The following is a 21,192-nucleotide window of genomic DNA, read 5'->3' on the forward strand; positions in this document are numbered from 1 at the left end:
TCTGTCCAGCCACCCGTTTTAATGGGATGTGCAGTTAAACAGATTCATCCTTTCACCTTCACTCTGCAGAGCCTTCACTCTCAAGCTGCCGCTGCTCCCATCCTGGGGAATTACAGTCACTCTATGTTTCTCTCTTGCAGGCAGGAATGTTCATCAGAGAAGTCGCTCTTGCCAAGAAAAGTGTATAATCTAGAAAGCCACCTGCTCAGCTTTCGTTCTTTGAACTCCCGACAATCAATTTGCCTTCCCTGGGAGAAGGTGCAATTGTTTTCAATGGAGGAGGAAATAGAGGGTTCATGATATGCCGTAAAAGCACCACGGGTCTCAGGGAAAAGGTTACTCACTCTCACCAAGGCAACTGAAACCTGTTACACAGGAGCAGCAGAGACACCCTAGGATCCCTGATGCTGACTTACCAAATTTCATTGCATTGTCCTTGTGCCTGCTTCAGTCTCTTGAAGATCATCTTCATGCTCCCATCAAGTCAGGTTGCAGCATTGCTACCATATCACACAAGATGTGGCACTTTTTACCTTCTTAACAGGTCTCCATTTTCTCCCCATAGCTTTGCTCCTGGCAGAAGCACTGCTCTCAGCTGCTTGTCTGAGGTTTATATCTCTTGGGCTGGGCAGCACTGGCTGTGGATGGCCCAGTTCTGCTCTGTTCACTGCAGGAGCCCCTGTGCCCCCTTGCAGGAAGCTCCCAGTCAGAGGGTCCCATGCAGGCATGCACCGAGCCTTGGGAGGTGCCTGGCCTCTACAAGACCCATCTCAGAGCACCATCTCCATCCCCCTTGCTGTCTAGGACAAGGCAGGCCCTTACACTACCTGCTGCCTCAGGTACTAGGGACACATGAACAGCTCTTTTTTTTTTTTTTTTTGCTGGATAGCTGGGATCCAGAGACCCCAGTGTGTAAGGCTGCCATATAAAAATTCCTCAGCAGGCCTAAGGTTCTTTCCCATGCACATCATTACTAAATACTATTTAGTTGATTTTCACATCCATTTCACATAAATAATTGGAAGAATTAAAACTGGTGCCATCCTGTCTTCATTAATGCTGTTGTCTGACTCTACATTGGAGACTTTCATCTGTCCTTGATTTACTGCCTGGTAGAAACAATTTTCCTGTGGACATTTGTGTTCATTTGATGTCAATTATGACCTTTAAGCATTAAGAAAAATCCCTCAGCAACAGCCACTATTCACAAAAAGAGCATGACAGACCATGGTGTCAGTTTTCAAATAACACGCCTCCTCAAGAGAGGAAAGAATTCCAACTGAATCATGGCTGCAGGTTTATTACAGTCACCTTACTAGGAAATATCAACTTAGAATCAATAACAAACAAACAAACAAACAAAATCTCCTTTAGTGTGGAAATGACACACCCTGGCACAAGTAGAAGCATTGAACTCAGCAGTACCATTTGGTGGCATCAATTGTTGTGCACTCATGGCTCTTCCAGTACATCCCAAGACAGGGGAACACTACTGAAATAAAATTCACTGTTTTCAGAGTCCCCAGTGGGAGGGGCAAAGAAAGCAAGAAAAGCAAGTATCAAATGCAAAGATGCAAGCAGGTGGTCTTCATATTTCAGCAACTAGGTTAACTCTGCCAACTCATGGAGCCCAGCATGCTGACAAATACCTGAAGATAATACCTGCGTCCCAGTGCACCGGCTGTCAGATGGAGCAGTGCAGAGGAGACTCAAAGGCTGCTCCTGGAGAGCTGTTCTGGGGCAGCCCTGCCACACTGCCCCAGGGCTGAGCTCTGCAGGCGGCCTCAGCCCAGGGACAACCTTCCTTTGCAAAACAGTTGATACAGCACAGGTCTGAAACACCAGAGGGGCAGAGCAGCCTGGCGGGCAGTACATTTGGATGTTTTCACAGCTCCTGACACACAGGTCCCCAGGGCTGATGGATCATGGGCGGTCACCAGCGGACATCCTGCCTCTGCTCAGACCCTAAATTCTGCAGCAGGGTTTCCAGAAACACAGGATCAACTCGTGTTGCCATAAGGGACATGGACAAACCTGAACCAAACAGTATCGACCCATGCTGGAGACAAAACGCACGCTCCAATGTCCTTTGTTGCCTCTGCATTGTGCCAGCTGTTCAGGTGCCCCTCTCACCTCTCCCCAGCCTTTCTGCTGCAGCCCATCACCTCCCGGTCTCTGTGAGGTGTGAATATCTCAGCAAGGTGAGATATTCAGAAAGAGTGGTGCTCTTTTTCAGTAGTGTAGCTGTGCTGGCTTTAGAAAGTACATCAACACTAGAAACAAATGGACTTGCCAATATCAATATGTTCTTCAATATTTTGTTCCTGCCTCTCCAGCACCCTGACTCGTTTTTCAGTTTCAGAGAACCCAGCTACAAAACACAGCAGCAGCTGATGCTTTGGCCTATTTGCTTCGTGTGGCAGGGAGCAGCAGCATCACTCACCCTCTCCTTTGTGCGTGGCATGCTAATGCTGCAACTGCAAAGCTCCTGCTGCTCTCTGCTGCCAGTACCCCTCTCCATCCACTAGCATCATAAATAATCACAGCAGCTTCTGCTGTCTGAATCATAATTTGTATCTCTTTTCTAATTGTATTATATGTAGCTGGCCCACCAGACCCATCTGAGAAAGCATACAAATAATTCATCTATATTCTTCCACTCTCCCCATATGTACTTCCAGACAAACCAGATTAATACTGGCTTTGCCTACTTCTAAACTAATCTCCATCCAGTATATCTAAGTATCTTATTTAGCTGCATTTTCAGCTGCCATCTGAAATTGATGCTTTGCTTGGCATATTCAATCCCTTCCCATATTCTAAATTCTTGATTAAATTCAATTCAGAGACCAAGGATGAACTATAGGCATTCAGTCAGGTTGACTTTAAGGGCTAAGACTTTGGGTCAAAAACGATCATCAGTTTCATCTTACAAAAAAGAATGCTTCACTCATTATTGCAAGCAAAAATATCTAAAATGCTCTTAATGGCACATTGTATCATTAAAGCACAGCAATTTTGTGAGTTTTGCATGCCAGTGTCAAATGAGGTGATTTAATGTGGTATCACTTAAAACTGACTGACACCTGCAGCCAGGAACTGCACTGGCCAGTACACTCCTACCTGCCAGGCTGGAGCACCAAACCACACACACACAGCATCAACTGTGCCACGGCCCCAAAACCATCCAGCTCCAGAGGGCTGCCACTGCTGGAAATGCCTCTTGGTCCCTGGGCTGCAGCTGCAGGTCACCCCATCCTCTTGCCTTCTTCCACGGCTGCGCTGCAGCCACACCAACCCATTGATCTGGGACAGAGCCACTGTGCCCCCAGCCCTCACCGAGATCTGTGCAAACCTCTGCTGGTAGAAACCAGCCCCACCAGTTACCAACCCACTCCCTGCCCCAAGTGCCCCTCTCCACCAGCACAGCGAGGGCAATGGCCACTCCTGGGGGCTCTCAGCCGGCTCTCGCCCACGCAGCCCCCCAGCAGCCCGCATTCCTCCCCGCATGCGACACACGTCGACCCTCCACCTCCTCTCCCTGCACACTTACTCTTGGCCTCAAGCATCACATTTGCCTGAGCCCACTGTATTCATGTCTTAATAAATTAATGGGCCCCTGCTGCACAGTTTAACAGGGAAATTACTTCTAACACCACCAATAATTCAAACTTGCCTTTGCATTCATTTTTCTTCCAGCTTCCAGAGCAGAGTGGTATGCACTGTGTGCAGCACGCAGCTGTCAAATCTAACACTTCTTCCTGCTCATGTGTTGTCTGCAGAGATTTTGATTTCTGCACGTTCTCTTGAAATTACCCTATGAATATTTTCTGCAAAAGCAATTTATTGTTCATAAACTACTTCAAATAATCAAAGAGAACAGAAAATCCTCATTTAAAACATGACCTGTTTCATCAGGGCATGTTCACACAATATTTTCTGTTGCACAGGAACAGCTGGTGAGATAGCTCTTGCATCACATTTCTTGCCTGACTGCTGACATCTTGGTTACTGAACTTGCATATTCCTCAACATTAAATTAAAAAGGAAACATCTTTTATCAGGGACCTGTTCTGGAAAGCAAACACAAGACTACTCAGCCTGAATCTATACAAAGGCAACTCAAAGAATGGTGCCAAATTATTCTCATACATGGGGCTACCTTGGGATTTTCATACCTGCCCTGGGAGGAGAAGGGGGACATCTTGGTGCCTGGTGAAGCCTCCACCTAAAGAGCTCCCTTCAAAACCATCCTTACCACCTACCTCCTCTTATGCAAGATGTCCGTAACACAGCCGAGCATTATAGGTGCAGACATGGTAAGGATTTTCTCCCACATTTGGAATTTGGAGAATAATTTTATTAGTGACCCACAAAACAGCAATAACCTAGCCCAGGCCTCTCTAAGCCAGATTTAGTTCCCCAGTTTCTGCAGCAGTGGCTAACACACCCAGCACGCAGGTCTTCCAGCTCTCCGTTCCCACATCAGGCGCTCGCCTGCTCCTCACGCACAGGTTGCTCCCCGGCAGAGCCACAGTCAGCTGCGCATGAATATGAGACAAAATCAAAATCCCCCCTTAAATAACCGTTCCTTCAGTGCTGTTCCTGCCCATCACATCCACTTCTCACGCGTCCCAGGAGATTCAAAGTAAGTATTTCTGGAGTGAACCCTGCTGCCTGAAATCATTAAATCATCCTCTGTTCCCAAGTGCACGTTCACAGTGCACAGATGTTTTTGTATCTCACAATCACCTTGCCTCTGCTAAGCACTGCACTTCACAAGAAGTAAATCTCAGATTTATTGAACTCATACATCATCTGCTGCTGCTGCAGTGTGAGCTGGGACTGACACACCCAGTCCCACAGCAAGAAGGAGGAGGGGAAAAGAGAGCGCTCCTGCAACTTCATCACCTTTTCGTTTAACGGCCCTTCCTGAGTTAGCCTGTGTGAGGCTGCTGTCTAGTGCAATAGGACTGGGATGGAGGCCAAGGAGGCTACGACCCAATGTTTTAGTCTGAACCGACAGACGGAAGAGATGGATTATTATACAGGAAAGCTCTTGCCGTGCATGTAATTATCTGATAATGAGCTATTTTGGGAGATGAATCTCAGAAGGAGGAACACACAAAGCTCTCACCTTTTTTGCACTGGGAAGCTGCATTATTGCTTTAAAAGTGGGGAATAAAATCCATGAAGAACAACACAGAAAAAGAAGTGGAGAAGCATGGTGCTTTAACTCATGGTGAGCTCAGGAGAAGGAGGGGGAAGGGGTCAGTCCTGCTGGTCAAGCCAGCATGTAAAATTTGGTAAAAAATATCCCTGCTGATTTAAGATTAATAAGGTCCATGAATGGCTGGACAAATTCAGACTCCTTTCCTGTGCCTCATGTCTGGATTCGTTCATGTATACAAGAAGCAAAATACAGATGAAACCTCTGTGTCTTCTCTTTTCCCTCGTGGGTCACGGTGCTGAACACAGACAGAGGTCACACTGCAGCCTCATTGCAGGGAAGGGGCCATCAGGGCTCTGAGATACTTGTCCCATCTTTTCTCAGGAAATCTGCAGGAACTTAACACCTTTGACCAAACACTCCACCACACTTGACCAAAGGTGCAGTTTAGCAGGTGCCAGACACAGAAGCGTGTGGACAATGTACTCCTGAGTGTTGGTGGAAGCAATGCCCTCAGGAGAGGACAGCAGGTCGAGGCTCAGCCCTCCTCACACTTGTTGATTCCCCTGTGTTCACTGGCAGGAAAGGATTTGTCGGACACTGGTGCTGCAGGACAGCCCAAACACAGCACTGGATGTTCTGAGAGCATCAGCACATTTCAAAGGGGCTTCAGAAATCCATAACCTAACCTACACTTGGGGAAGGGAAAAAATCATTACTTATCTTACAGATGAGAGAATGACACAGAGAAAATAAATATAACGATTAAAGACTCAGTGGCAGAGTGGGAACAAGTACCCAGGTAAATTCATTCCTGTACTCCCTCTAGCAGACATCTTTGCATGCCAGTCTGCTGAGAGCTTCTCTGATTTCTCTTGCCAAACACACTGTAAACAACTGTGAATACCTATAAACCCTTCCCTACCATCACTTCTGCAGAAGTAATTGCTATAGATCATATCTGCCCATTCAGGTGGGAAATGAGGCAAATCATACTGACATGGAGCAAGGAGAAGGTTGTACAACTGGAGGAAGCCAGGCATGTCATGAAACCCTTCTTGGCAGGCCAGGCAGTCCCTCATACGTTGTTGCCATCAATGCTGGATATGATCTTTCCCATGTCCTCTCTTTCAAGGCTGAATTTTTATTACACTGGTGGCCACTAGCATCCTTTCCCAGTGACTTTGAAAGGTGCACAAAAGAAGGCGAAATGGACTTTTGCCACCAGCCCCTCTTCACACAGGAGGGAGTACAGGGCTGCTCCAGCCGCGGGGCTGCAAGTGCCAGTGCCTGGAGTGGCCCCAGCTGCTCGGGGCTCTCTGGGGCACGCAAAGTTTTATTCCTGTATTTCAGCACAGAGAGCCACAGCCTGAGACTGGTACGGGACACGATCTGAATGCTAAATATAGTATGAAAAGTATGTGCCTGCATGCTATGGGATTTCTGTCCAGCCACCATCTTCTGGTTCAGCAAATGCATATAGACCAAGTGCTGTGTGGTACCTCTTGCAACTTCAGCACAGAAAGTAAGTCCTTCTCTCCTTTTCTGAAGCAACTTTGACCTTCTGAGAGAAATGCCTTATGAAGACTGCTTCTTTCACAACTGGTGGCATTAGGTTAACAATTTCTGTCCTCCCTAATTGTAAATTCTGAAGGTCAAGTGCTGTTTTTCATATAAACACAACCCATGATGAAATAAAGAAGGTAACCCAGGAGGGCAAAACGTGACCATGCACCATGATCTGAGCTTTAGGCCTTGCATGAAACACAAGACACTCCTTCTCTGAACCTTATTGAAGGCTAAATACACACTCATAATCTAACGAAGAGATAAACAAAGGATTTAGGACTGGATCTGAACATATATGGCAAGTTTTTCTTAAATGGTATTTAAGGCGTCTGAGTTACAACCTTTGCATTAATACAGTTCCTGTTTAAGCAGGACCTTATCACAAGCAACTCACCCACCCTGAGTCTCACTGGTTGCCTTCTGTGTTAAAACACTTTAAAAACATGGGTCAAAGTTGTTTCATAGCTTTACTCTCTTAGTAATGTGCAACATGAACATAATAGTGTTACTAAGAAGTCAAAAATAACTTAACACAATAGCTATTTAAGATTCTCCAATGGTCAAACTTTCAGCAATTACTTTTTGTTAAGTTCAGAAAATTAGTATATTTGTTAATCAAATTAATTTAAAAAGTAGCTTTTCAAAATAAAAGCAATGCTTTAAATAAATATAGTCTTTTTTATAACCATAAAACACTTAGTTCTGTTTAGGTAACACAAATACTACACTTGAGTACAGCACTTAAATGATTGAAATGAGCGTTGTGAGCGTACATGAGCTGGACACTGGGAAGGACAGGGATGCAATGCTTTGGGACATTTTCTGTCTCCCTTCTACAGCATCACAAAAAGGCATCCAATCCTCAGCGCTACCCTAAACACTTGACATGTGCCAGGACATTTGTAACTGCTGCACATAATTGCTGGTACCCTGTTTTTTCCCCAAGCTATTTCTCTAACACTACATCCATAGCAGTTCTGCAGCCTTGTTTCAAATTTCTAGCACAGCATGATTCTTAACCAGAAACAAAAGGCCAGATCCTGCCCGTTTTATCCCACTGACTTCAACAGGATCACTAAGTAGAAGGCAAGCAAGATCTGACCTCTCACACCTCTTCCAGTAAAGCTCACAGTTTATGAAATTTATAAAATCTTCCTTCCAATACTTGCACCATCGGGCGTTTCAGAAGGACCTGAAGCTCACCTTCAGAGTTCACAATCACCGAAGAATATTCACAGCTCCTTGTAACTACAGGGCTGACTAGCTGTGTTCATCACTACACGAGTTAAATGCCTATCAGCAAAGACTGTAGCTGTCCTGCAGATCTACAAGGTAGCAATGATTCACTAGAATGAAATAAATCAGCTAGTTCTTACATTAATGTCTGTTATATGGATGTAGCCCAAAGAGCAGTTTGCTAAAATTCAGTGAAATGTACACCTGAAATCTAATCATAATCTATCCAAAAATTCTGACCATTTAATATATCCTTTGCTTGAATTGTTCATTAAAAATCATGTTTAGGACCTGCAGCAAACCTGTTTTTGCCCTGACAGTCGTTAGTGACATTTGTCAATGCACTTTGTTTGTTTAAACAACTTAACAGTAATATAACCTGTAAGTTAAATGATAAAAGCTGGAGAGTAAAATAAAGCACAAAACTGATACAAGTACTCTCTATTTGTTTTGATCTTCAGAATGAACAGGCCTATTCAAAGATGAGAAATGAATAAATTAGCAAATGGCTAATGTAACACATGAAAGGGCGTCTACAAGATTTGCATGTGTGCACACATGCGCACTTGCATACAGACAGCTTGGCTTCATTAGAAATCTCACTACCAGAGTTTAACTTAGATAAATTAACTGCATTAAAATACTGACATTGTGAGGATTTTAATACTATCAACACCCTGTAGAGGGCATTCCTGTGTGAATTTTTAAATGCTTTAAAAAAATAGTTTAGAGTTATTGAAATCTGTGACAAATGCGACAGTTCTGCCTCTGATCACAGCCTCCCATTCTCATCTCCTGTATCCTTCTCCTGTATCGCCTCCAGGCACCGTTTTGACTTTGCATCTGCATGTCCGCTTCCAGTTTTGCTCAGTCCGCAGGACAGACAGGCCAGCTGGATCTGCTTCATGTTCTCCAGGGCTTCATTCTTGGCGTTCTTCAGGAGGTCACCTTGGCCCTGAGGATGCACACACAGACAGGCAGAGAGAGTCAGGGATCACACACATTGCTTGGGACCAAAAGCAAGAATACCACTCTCATGTGTCTGCTGAATTGTTCAGTACCATGGAATGTGACCCAGGTCCTGTTTCAAATCCCCTCTGCCCCCCTGAATGCCACCCTTAGTGGAAGGGACTGAAGTCCCTTGTGCAGCTCGGCTCACCAGGGAAGGCAGCAGCCAGCACACTGGGAAGGGTGAGTGTGATGGGTACCAAACTTCCCCCTTTCCAGAACACCCCTTGGGAGGCAATTTGGACTGCTGTAAGGAGCCCGCCACCTCCCAAGAGCCTGTCCCTGCAGGGAAATGGACTCTCTTCTTCCACGGTCAATAGCAAGGTCCTGCCAAAGACAGGGCAGCACATGGTACCCTCTCCTTGTGCCACTTCTCCATCCTCATAAGAACACCTCTCACGTCAGATCGCAAATGGCAATGACTGCAGGTACCCAGCTGGGGTCCCTTACAGGCCATGAGACTCCAGTTACCCACCCCTCCTTGCACCTGGACTTGCTATCCAGCCTTTAGCAGAAGCAGGCCAAACTGCGTGGTTATAAGAAGCAGGACAGCCTGTAACACCACAGTGAATCCATCCAGACCTCTCTTAAGACCTTCATTCAGGCACTTTGGAATGGAAGACTAGATGAGTAAAAGCCTAATTTTATATCTGCTCAAAGCATGCAAGGGTGAAGTGACTAACAGACTGTCAATCCGATTCATAACTACCAGGAAAAACATGTTACATGAGATTTATATTAAAGAGTTTGTGTTCAAAAATGCCAAAATGAATATTTATGCAATATTGATATCTCAAGTGCCATAATACCAGATTCTGGTGCTAGAGGATACAAATAAATAAAAACCAGGAGATGCATCTGGTAATTAAAATTCAGTATCACTAAGAACTTGAGCTGCTCTTCTCCTAATGTCACCCGAAGTACAGCCTAAAATACACCACTCTGTGCAGCTGTTTGTGAGCATATTCAGAAGGAATAACCATGCTGACTGAAATGTCACATTCACATCCCTGCAACCTAACCTGACCTCCTGCAAGCACAGACGCGTTGTGAGGTCTCACAGGAGACAACAGATGTTATGGCAAGAGCTGGGGCACACTGGAAGGGCGACTGACCAACTCTCCTTCAGTTTTCAAAATAAACCAGATGTGTTGGAGAGGAGACAACACAACACCTTCCAGCAGTGGGAACACCTCAGCTCTCCTTTCCCCAGCGATGAGAGGAAGGGGTTTATCTGACACTGATGACATTTCCCTTTTTGCCAGTGCCTGGCACCAGGCTTGCACCGCCTGAGTCTCTGTTAACAATGTTCACAAGCAAGAAACAATGGTGGCTTGCAAGTCCCCCAGCACTGGTAAACACCACGTGGTAAACAACATCAGCCAGAGATGGCATCCTGCACCCGAGGAGGTGATTGCCTCATCTCCTGGTGACATGACTTTGTCCCTGCTGAACAACACAAATCACTACCCAGATGCTAGGAATCCAACTTAATGCTAGAATAATGAAGAGAGCAGGGACTGAGCAAGCAGCTCCGTGCTGTTTGGTATGGAGCACTTTTTAAGAGATTTGTATCTCAGCAGCATGACAGTTATGGGAATACACAGATGAACAGCTTGGAACCCAGCAAGCAGGCATGGCTTGAAAAAACAAGACAATAAAATTTATACAACACATACTTCACATAGCTGCGATCTTGCCTTTAGGACAAAGGTTGGGCTTATGTTTAAAGGTGGTAGGCAGGGATTCAAGAGCCCCCTACCTGCCTCCAGTGCCTGGCACGGCCCACTGTTTCTGTCTGCAGATGAATGGGGATGCAAGCCAATACTGTAGTGAGAGGGACAACATGCCACAGCGTAGCCAGAGAGCTCCCACAGCAGCATCACTAATGACACCATGTCAAACACGGTGGTAGATTCTTCATTACACAGATGCAATTTAAAGTACTTTGGTTTTAGAATGAAATAGATCCAGCTGCAGCAGGGCTGGTTGCTAGTTCTTTCGTGTCACACATACGGGACTGCTGACACTGAAGGTTGCACCAATGAGCTGCCAATTAGTGTGACGACGTTTTGCAGCCTTAAATTCTCTGAGTAAAAAACTGTCACTACATATTCATGTACAGGAACAGAAAAATCTCCTGAGCACAAAAAGCAACACAAAATAGACAACCCTACAGCACCATGAACAACTACACCCAAAACCTGAGAGAGCCAGTGCAAAGGAGAGGTGAAATGATGCTGCTGACAATGATGAGGGAGGCCCAACACATGGAAGCATCTCGTGTCCCCTTAGTTGGGGTGTCTAGGGAAAGACTTCTCAGAGCTTATTCTCTGCTGCAGCATGGCTAATGCTTCCCTGGGCAGTGGGAGCAGTCACATATGCTGTGCATAGAAGAGGACGATTTCCTGTCATATAACAGCAGAAGATGAATACAGCTCCATAAGCTGATACAAAAAGAGCTTCAGCTGAGCCTACATTGCCTTCTTATGTTCTGTTCCTTCACAGGGAGAGGGAAGTCTTTCTCAGGGTGGCCCATGAGCTGTATCTTTGCTTAGGGACTCTCATTTGAGACACCCATTTAAGGGAAGCTGTTTAGGATCTGATAAACCCAGTTGGAGGACAACAGCCTGAGCCCATCCTGCCAGAACTCATTTCTGAAGTCACCAGAAGCCAAGAGACTTCACAGCCAGTGTGACAGTGCTGAGCCATCAGCTCTCCCTTATGCATATTCTGATTTCACATTTAAGTAACCAGGCAATTCAGATTACAGGTTTCATTCGAGGCAATGCATGACATGTCTTCTGGTTCCAAGAAGAGAAAAACTCCTCCTGAGCGTACTTCCAATGTTTTGAAGATATTCTTATTTTGCAGTGATCTAAAAACAGAAATGGACTTATCAAAACAGTGCAATTCCATTCATGTGCAGACCAATTGATTTATGTCTTAGTTTCCTTGTGCTTTTTATTTTTAAACAGTTGGTTTGTTTGAGCAAGCTGAAAGAGCAAAAATGATTTTGAATCATCTATCACAAGAAAATTAATGACAAACCAACCCCCTCTGACAGAGCTATCATAATTCTAGAGACAGCATAAAAAAAAAATCTGTGGGCATGCTCTGTTTGAAAAGCCATCTGTTTGCTTTGAAAAACTGGCTGTGAACATAATCCACTTAACAAAAGTGTTAGCAAAATTGTATCAACACCTTAACGAACTAAACACTGGATAGAAACTGGGGTAAACTTTGAAAATAAGATTGCATTGAAACAACCTTCATAAAACACTCATTGTGATAATCTCTGTGCACAGAACAATCCTCTTTGCTCTTACAAACAAAGCATCTCTCTTCCATACAGAGATCACAGCGGTCCATTTTGACATCTATCAATCTATCTTCCTTCTGCTATTGACATCACCAGCCTTCCTAAAAATAAATACTTGTGAGAAAGGTTTAACTTAGTATTTGGCAAGACACTAAATTAAGCCAAAATAGATTAATAAAGCGTTGCAATTGAAAATCTGATCAAGAGGCCCATTTTTATTTAGAGTTAGGGAACGTTAAATGTAAGGCTCCCTACACCCAACTACAACTAGCTGTGAAACCTCAGCACAAATTAACATTATTGTACAAATAACAAAGCTTGTCAAGCAAGTGTAAGATTACAAACCTGTCTCTTGACAGGTTAACACTATTTAGGAACCAGGAATAATCTGTCGTAGCTTTAAATATTGCTCAGTTAGATAGATGTTGGTGATGGCTACAGATTGGATGAATTTTTTATGCTTTGTTCCTTTTTCCAGACTCAGAAGTTTTTATGAGTCAAGACTACAGCTCATTAAATCCATCTACAAGCCAGACTCTGAGATCTTGGGGAAATGAAAGGTGGTGGTGGTTTAGGTAAGCAAGTGAAACACTATTTTGTGTTTGATTCCACAACACTTTTTTTTTTATATAATGCATGTATATTTCTACACAGATATAATAACTCCGGTAAAGGTATGTACATAAATTACTATTTCTGTTTTAATGCTTTCCAGGAAACACATTTACATCATGATGCACTGTTGGTTTGGGGCTCCTACCCTTACAGGGGCCCAGGCGGTGGCAAAGGCAGGACAGGGACCCCCAGGCTGCGGCTGCCCGCACAGGCATCAGGGGGCTGCAGGAGGACCCTGACAGCCACAGCTTGGCCCACTCTGACACTGACAGCACTAAAAGGCTGGCTGATACAAACGATATTCTTTGCCACCAGCCACACAGAAAAGCCTGTTTTGGGCAAAAGGGCCTTTCCAACATCCAAAACCAGCTGTGTTTTCAGGCAGGCTGAAACACTGGCCGCAAAGGCCATTTTGTAATCTGCTTCTTATTAAATCAGACGTCACATATCTCCCGGCAGACACATTCCCTGATAGCATATTATGGGAGCTTTCCTTTTCATTCCACAGGGACTGAGTACGCAAACAATAAATAACAGAGATCTCAGTTCCTCCCCTGCTGTCCGTGCTGCATCACACTCATGATATTAATGCTATTTAAAAAAACAAACAAACAAACAAAAAACAACTTTTTTTCTCAAAGAAGGAAACCTTTGCATTATTATTTAATCACAGAGTAAAATCCCCACCCCAGGGTGCTTGGCTGAAGAAGCCAGACACAGCCAAATAAAACAACTGTAAGCACTGTGTCACTCCACATTTCAGATGTGGTACAGGTAAAATAACAGGACTGATAATCAGTACTGAGGGACTGGGAAAGCAGAAATGCTGAAGTGGTTGGGATATTCATACACCCTGTGTGAAGGCTGCATTTACTGCGAGGGATACATTTTCAAAGTGTCACAGTGAGACTTTAATTGTGTTTAATATTAATAAGGAAGCATGCAATTAAATGATCATACATGGCTTTGAAAGTGTAATCCTGAAGAGGAAACCATTAATGAAATGATTAGTCTGCTATGTTAAACTTATTACAAAGAGCAGATATTTTTCCAAGCCTTCCTCAAAGTCAAACATGGGAACAACTGATATGAATTTGATTATGATACGTCCAGGTTTCAGAAGAGAATGATCCAAAAATATACGGAGTATTTCTATATCAATGCAGACTTTAAAAAGAAGAAGAAAAAAAAACAACTTTTCATTATTACTGTATTTCTTTTGTCAGGACGTTTACTTTACTCTCTGTGATAAAGATCATAATGTCCATGTTAGCATGAAAAATGACTCTACACAAAGATTACCCACAAAGCATATAATCACACACAATTTCAAAAATAAGGACTTGTGAAAATAAGTTACCTCACGGGAAAAGCAGGGACCAAATGTTACTTGCCATTTTTTTAAGCTCTGGCATAGGAGAAATTCACCTGCTGTCAGAAAATGAATTAGAAAGGAAGGAAGGCCACAAATATAAAAGCTGACATTTAAATGGCACTTTTGTATCATTTAAGGGCAGGATTTTGGAGAGTAGCTTCCCACATACCAAATTCTGATCCAAACACAACAGCTACATGGCTTAAACCAGAGATTTGCCACTGAGCGAAACAGGAGAGCCAAATGAATCCTCACTGAGGCCAGTCACCCCAGTTTCTCAGTACTCATGAGTAATCACAGACGTCAAACAGGGCGCCTCACTTTGGTATTGGTGTGTTACTTGGAGACCTCCTCTGCCACTTCCCAAAGCAGGGTCTTGCAAAACTTTGCAAGAAGGAAATGCAGCTGCGTATCAATTATATCACACAGAGAACAGATCTGAGGTGCATGAAAATGAAAATATCCACCCAGGGAAAGGCAGTTACCATTACGTGAAGCATTAAATCTCTTTAATGAGAGCTGGAAAGGGAAATTATTTTTGAATAGCTTTTTTTTTTTTTTTGCGCAGTTTTGTTTGACACAAGGTGAGATTATAAAGATGAGGGGAACATGAGTTTTTAGATGAGTATCAAAGTTGAATCAAAGGTTGTGCCAAGCAATGAGGGCTGATCTGCTCAGCACAACATAGCCTGCAGCTCAGACAGCAAAGGAAGAGGAAGATCAGGAAGAGAAATACAGAAGGAAGAGGAAGAGCTGACAAAACTGTCTCCTGCAGTCAGAGCCATTCAGATTCTTTTAATTACACAAGCAACAGCTGCACCCCCTGACCTGCGACTGTTCCCTAGCTGCTGTCTTCAGGGCAGCACTGTCTACCTGCCTCCTGAACAGGCTCTGCTGGGACACCAGCAGAAGGAAGGTCTGCCTGAGGTGAAAGGCAGATTTACATGCTGGGGTGAGAATCAGAACAGCCACAGCAGAGACACCTCCTCCCTCCCCAGGAGGAGCCACCATCCCGTTTGATGACTGTTTATGGGCACATTTCCTCATAGGACAGAGGTGAGGCTCAAGACGCCAAAACAACCTCCATACATTTCATGAACCAGCCACATGGATGCTGACTCCAGGCTTTCCTGCCTCTCTCTCATTACACAGGGGGCTGAGAAGGCTTGGAGAATAAAAAGAAACTCAAGGTTTTTTACTACTAGTTTACTACAAAACTGCCAGCCTACCACTTGTATATTTCCAAATTGCACAACACAGTGAAATGGAGACTTTGAGGGAAGCCTGGGAGGTGGAAATGGGAAAAACTCTGCTGTGATGTAAGGAGAATCTCAAATACAGTCACGCAACCAGCAAAAGCACAAATACTAAGGAAAAACTTCCGATTCTGGCTGTCAGCCTTCCCAGTGCAAGGATATCACTGCCTTGTGCAGCTGCAGCAACTTAGGGAAGACTGTCTGTGTTTGTAATTCTCTTACATGATCTGCCTAATGAAATAACTGAGAAGGACCTATGTGGCCAGCTTGCTCTCTGAAGCACAGTCAAGTGCCCAAACACTGCTGGCTCTAGACCAAAGCCTGAGAAGGAATTAACGTCAAGCACTTTCTTGACCTACTAAGTGGCAAAAGCACTCACGCTGTAGTGTTCCCTATTGATCTTTAAACAGACCTTTCTACTGAAATCTATGGCCTCTAGCAAATCACTGGCACTGTACAGATACTAACCTATTGTTTCACGCAGGCATTCTATGTATAAAAAAAGCAGTGTTTTTTTTTTTTTTTAATGCCTCTTGGTTCTCTCTCATCTGGGTGTTTCTATTAAATTACCTTATATGAGGCTGTCAAAAGCCATAAATGTGAACATTGACTGTCTGTAACTGTGCTGCAGCAAGAATTTGCTTTCAGAAATAACGGCATTAATTTCACGTTAGCAATACGCCAAGCAGTTCAGCTGTCTGTATGTCTCCCAGGCACTGCATCTCACAGACAGTTTGCATGCACAGACACAAACATACGGATTCTGGCTCTCAACCCCTCCATGCTCAGAGCCTGTCTTTTTTCTGGTGCTAAGTTTGAAATTGGAGGGGAGCCCAGGAGTGCACAATCAATAGCAAGAAAACCCCATACCACTGAAGAAACAGAGGCGCTATTTATTTTTAATACACAGCCATGAGGTGGAAGTCTAAGCTGTACGTCCAGGCATTTTTTGGTCCTCCTATGGTCATAAAACCCAGTTCCACACATTTACCAGCACCAGCTCGTAATTCTAGTAAAGTCTGAAGAGTCCTAGCAAAAACAAAACAAGGGGGAGGAAAAACGAGGCACTAAGGGCAGACTTTTCTTGCATTTCATTTTTCTAATAAAAGGACCAGCTGTGGGAAAAGATATGTTTTGCAGCTCACAGAACACCTGTGCAAAGCAAGCCCTGAGCAAAACACTCGGCTGGAAATAGCTGGCACTCCCCCACCTCCCTGCTCCCCGATGTCGTCCACACTGACGCACAGCCGCGCCGGTTGCCAATGGCACAGCTAACACTGAAATCAAGTCCTTCTTCACAAGTGGTGGCAACAAAATGTCCATTAAGTTCATCAGAAACTGGGAAGGCTTTACTAGCCTTCTCAGATCTGGTTCTATGTTGACTGAAGAGGCAACAGTGCTATTTTTGGCTTTCAGGTGTTTTTTTCTTGCTTGCTTTTTGGGGTTTTGGAGGGGGGTTGTTACAGGAGATGTAGCACAAATATTCCCTGCTCTCCTCAGACCACTGCTTAGAGCAATAGCTAAAAAAAAAAAAAAAATACCTGCAGCTGTGCTTACTGCTAACTGAAATAATCTAATTAAGATGAAATGAAATTAGCTCAGAGAACTGAATCTCTGGACAGGTAACAGAGCATACTCACACAGCGCTTCTTCCTACATACTGCTCCTTATGCTCTTCTGGTCTCAGATTAATTGCTTGGCATAAGGAACTATACGGTTTGCAGATCCTCTGTCTCTCTGAAGGTGGCTGGCAAACATCACCAGCTGATTAGGGTGCAGGAATTTGGAGAACCCACCACAGCTCCCTGTTTCTACACAGGGGACGTGTAAACCTCTCCTCCCTTTGGCTGCAGTGCTGGGCAGTCAGCTTGCAACCTGCCCATGAGCGGCACAAACAAATAAAGGACTTCATGCTGTAGCAGAAAGCTTTAAGCTGAGACAAAAAAATGCTACATCACATGAAAGATGGGGGGGGGGGGGGGGGGGTAATTCAAACAAACACAAAAACTAACAGTTAGGATGAAACATTTTTTTAAAAGCTACCTTACAGTGATCTGATCCACCTCATGTCTGCCAGCTCAAATGTCATTCCCCTGAAGGTAACAGCAGGTTTGCCAGTGAGACTGGCCAGTGACTTTGGTAAAAACAGAACTGGGCCATTTTCTCTGCTCACATTCCCCCAGCCAGAGGTCAGAAAGGCTGCTGTCTGCCAGCAACTGTGGGACCTGTGTGCTAACACAGCTTGTTTACCTTGGGAGAATCCCAGCTTCTCCCTCCCAGTGCAGATGTGAAACCAACTACGAACAAGAGCACATAAGGTTATTTTTGTAAGAAACACACTGACCCAGGAGGCCACGAGCTACTGGAACAAAGTGACTGAGGGAATAAAAAAATTAGGAAGGGTCAGAAACAAGCATGACTGGATGTGAGAACTTTCCATGAAACACAGAAATGGAAACACAAAGCAAATCAAGTGAACCAAGCACAAAAAAAAAAAAAATGGTACGAGATGGGTATTGTAGTATTGACTTACACACTCATTCCCCTAAAACTTCAGTGAGGGAAACAATTTCCAAACCGCTATGATGCCATGCCACTGAAAATAAGAGACTTCTCAGCAAAATCAAACTTAATTCATAGAATATCCCAAGTTGGAAGGGATCCATAAGGATCACTGAGTCCAACTTGTGGACTCAAGGACAATTTGTAAGCCCAATACAGTAATACTTCCCAATTTACTGGTGAGGGCTGGAGAGGACGTCACACTGGGGGAATTTAGATTCCCCAACTTCAGATCACCGAGTCGCCCACTGAAGCTCTCCTGCTGATGCTGCCAGGAGCCTCCAGACTCAGCTCATTTATCTCTGACAAGTACATCTCGTTCAGACAGCTCATCTGAATTTTGTTCAGCAAAGCAAAGCATATGATTAGATTATGGACCTCAGTTGAGTCCTATGCTTTATTTATCACAGGTTACTAAACAAGACTGTGAGGTCTCTGTCTAAAAAATAAAGATAACACGGACATCAAGGGGGTGTTGAGGGCACCTAGCTTTGGGAATGGTCTTTGGCGACCTCCTTGTGTTACCCATAGAGATGGCCTGGAGCAGTCAAAACTAAAACAATGTGCAGATGCTTGGAGCAGGGGATCTCTACCCAACTGCCTAGTCACAGCTTTAGGAAAGAAATTGCAAAACTTAAATAATCTTTTCCTCCTCCATTTAAATAACTCCATGGAGCACTAAAAATCCTTATTGAACCACCTCTTGCAAGGCGAGTCAGTAGAGCTCTTCTGGATTCACACCAGTGTGACTTCTAGGAGATGGTTCCCATGCTGTGGGGCCTCCAAGTCATCCCAAAGGAGCCTGCACAAACATGTGTCTTTTTCAGGTGCTTTTCATTGCCTTCATCTGGCTCACCTCCTCTCGGTACACCAGCACGACCAGACCACAGGTGCTAAGGAGCAGGAGTTGGGCAACACCAGGTGAGAACAGGCAGAGCACTTAACTGTCATTGTGCAGAGTGAACCACAGTGCCTCAGTAAAGCTTCTCCTGCCAACATGGGACCTATTTCTGATCTGTAACATGGAGGATCCTGAGCACAGGCCTTTTTAGTTTACTCTTTTATGTCTGACTGTTGTCTCTCTCTAAGTCTGCTCTCTTGTGTACATAGCCTGACATAAGCAATGCTGCCTTTTTCTTTTTGTGATCTAAAAATAAACAGAACCTGCCACAGCAACAGTCTCTGCTTTTGTCTCAGCTTTTCTCACCAAACAAATCCCACAGGACCCTGTGAAGTGGGCAGTAACCCACAGGAGAGAGAATCACCTTTGTCTCCAGCCCTCACCTAGGGCTCATCATCTTGCACTTTATTTCACATGATCCAAGGAAAAGAAAACTGTAGTTGTCAAGGATATGGAACAAGATTACTGTACAGTGGATTGGGAAACTGCAAAGCTTACTTCCACCTGCAAGCACTGCAGCCTCTCATTCCTCAAGCACTGCCACACAGCTCCTGCGCACATTTTTGGGAACACTTGCCATGGCTGCAACTTACAGGATCCGCCAGTGCTGCTGGGGAAGAATAACTGCAAAGAAACACCTACGACTTCTGTTTAATGCAGTTTGTGGCTTTCCACTGACTGCCTAAGCCCAATCCACAGATCCATATTGCCAATAAATGTATATGTTAACATGGAAGTCTTTACTCAACAGCCAGTGACCCCAGACTACAAAAATGAATCAATATCATCATTGTGCTAAAGAGCGTTTTATTCTGTTAACCACAGACCTTGGAATACATTAGCAGCGTGGATGAACATTTTCTCATTTCAATGTAAGGAGGCAAAAAATGGAATTAGGACTCATATGTTGAAATGGAGAAGGTCACACAAGCAAGTCACTGCCTGCTGGATTCAGAATTCAGCTCTTCTGACTCCTGTTCTCATTTAAGTGCAGAAAAAGTCACAAAGGTCCTTGCTAGCAATGGCATCATACACATCCTGACAAATGCAGAGAGGATTCCTATGTATGTCCACAAGGGAGGAGGGGAGGACTTGTCATTCATAAAGAGGTATGCTAGCCCCTAGCTTCAGTAAAAGAGTTGTAAAGTACGTTACCAGATGTGACTGAGGCCACTGACAGTGCCAGGGAAAACCAGAAACACCCTCTCCGCAACAGGAGAAGGGGAGGTTTCAATTGAACAAACGTCAGCTTTCATCACCTCCTGAGCCCCCTGTGGGATCAGCTTCAATTAGACACCCGTTCTGCCTGCAGGGAGCACCATTTTGTAGACACAGGCATGTAATTCACTTCACAAAAGGGGCAGTCAACTTCACATCCTTTATAAACACTCAAACTATATGTGATCTGCTGTAGTGAGCTCAAAACATACAACAAAGGTAATTTTTAAAAGACGTTAACCTCCTGGCACACACCAAAATTTACATTCAACTACAACCGTTTCAGACTAGCACTGGTTTAAAGCTCCCAGAACTACACCACTGAGATTTAAAAGCAACATATATGTGATCCCTTCGTAGGGCCCTCTCCCACACACAAATCTGTCCCTCAGTCTCTCCTTGATACTCAGCAGCCTTGCACAAAATTGGGAAAATTCACTGTGTCTGGAGGCTTCCAGCAGAGACCCCCGCTTGCTCTGTCCCGGGATGGATAACCAAGTCACAGAGCCTTTGGCTCAGACACAGGCACCCTCATACGATGACAATGCATGCACAGGCTGCCGAAAGAAGCTCCCCCGTGGCACACAGCCCTGTCATCTAAATGAACTGGTGAATTTAACAGCCTAGGAACACAAACACTCGGGGCAAAAGTCCTTCCAGAGCCCTGTGGGTTACCCTTGCTCGGGTAGGGCACTGAACTGATGCATACAAGCTCCATTTTTAGAGGAAAACAAAGGGAGTTTATTTTACCTGCCTTTCGTTAGCTCTGAAACAATCACAGCTCCACCAGACCTTTATCAGGACATGTGATGCTGATTTGCAATGGTATTTAACAATTTAAAACACAAAGAAGGCAAAATGCCCTGCCAGGCACTCAGTCTCATCTCTACACAGGCCAGAAGCAACAACGCATGTCAGCTGGGGAGGGACAAGACCAGCACAGCAACAGCACATCCTGGG

At 44.5% G+C, this 21,192-nt stretch overlaps 1 protein-coding gene across 6 annotated transcripts in view; it reads right to left on the reverse strand.

Moving 5' to 3' along the window:
- Window positions 1-1,284: 1,284 nt before the first annotated feature.
- The window catches only part of PLCL1 (phospholipase C like 1 (inactive)), a 205,041-nt gene continuing 185,133 nt past the window's right edge, over window positions 1,285-21,192 (reverse strand). For all 6 annotated transcript variants that reach the window (XM_048058464.2, XM_048058459.2, XM_048058456.2 and 3 more), the window contains one exon: window positions 1,285-8,930. In XM_048058464.2, coding sequence (XP_047914421.2) covers window positions 8,748-8,930 — 183 coding nt within the window. In that variant the 3' untranslated portion in view covers window positions 1,285-8,747. The remainder of the gene's footprint in view (window positions 8,931-21,192) is intronic.

The sequence above is a fragment of the Anser cygnoides genome, chromosome 6, assembly GCF_040182565.1.
Source record: "Anser cygnoides isolate HZ-2024a breed goose chromosome 6, Taihu_goose_T2T_genome, whole genome shotgun sequence".
Lineage (NCBI taxonomy): Eukaryota > Metazoa > Chordata > Aves > Anseriformes > Anatidae > Anser > Anser cygnoides.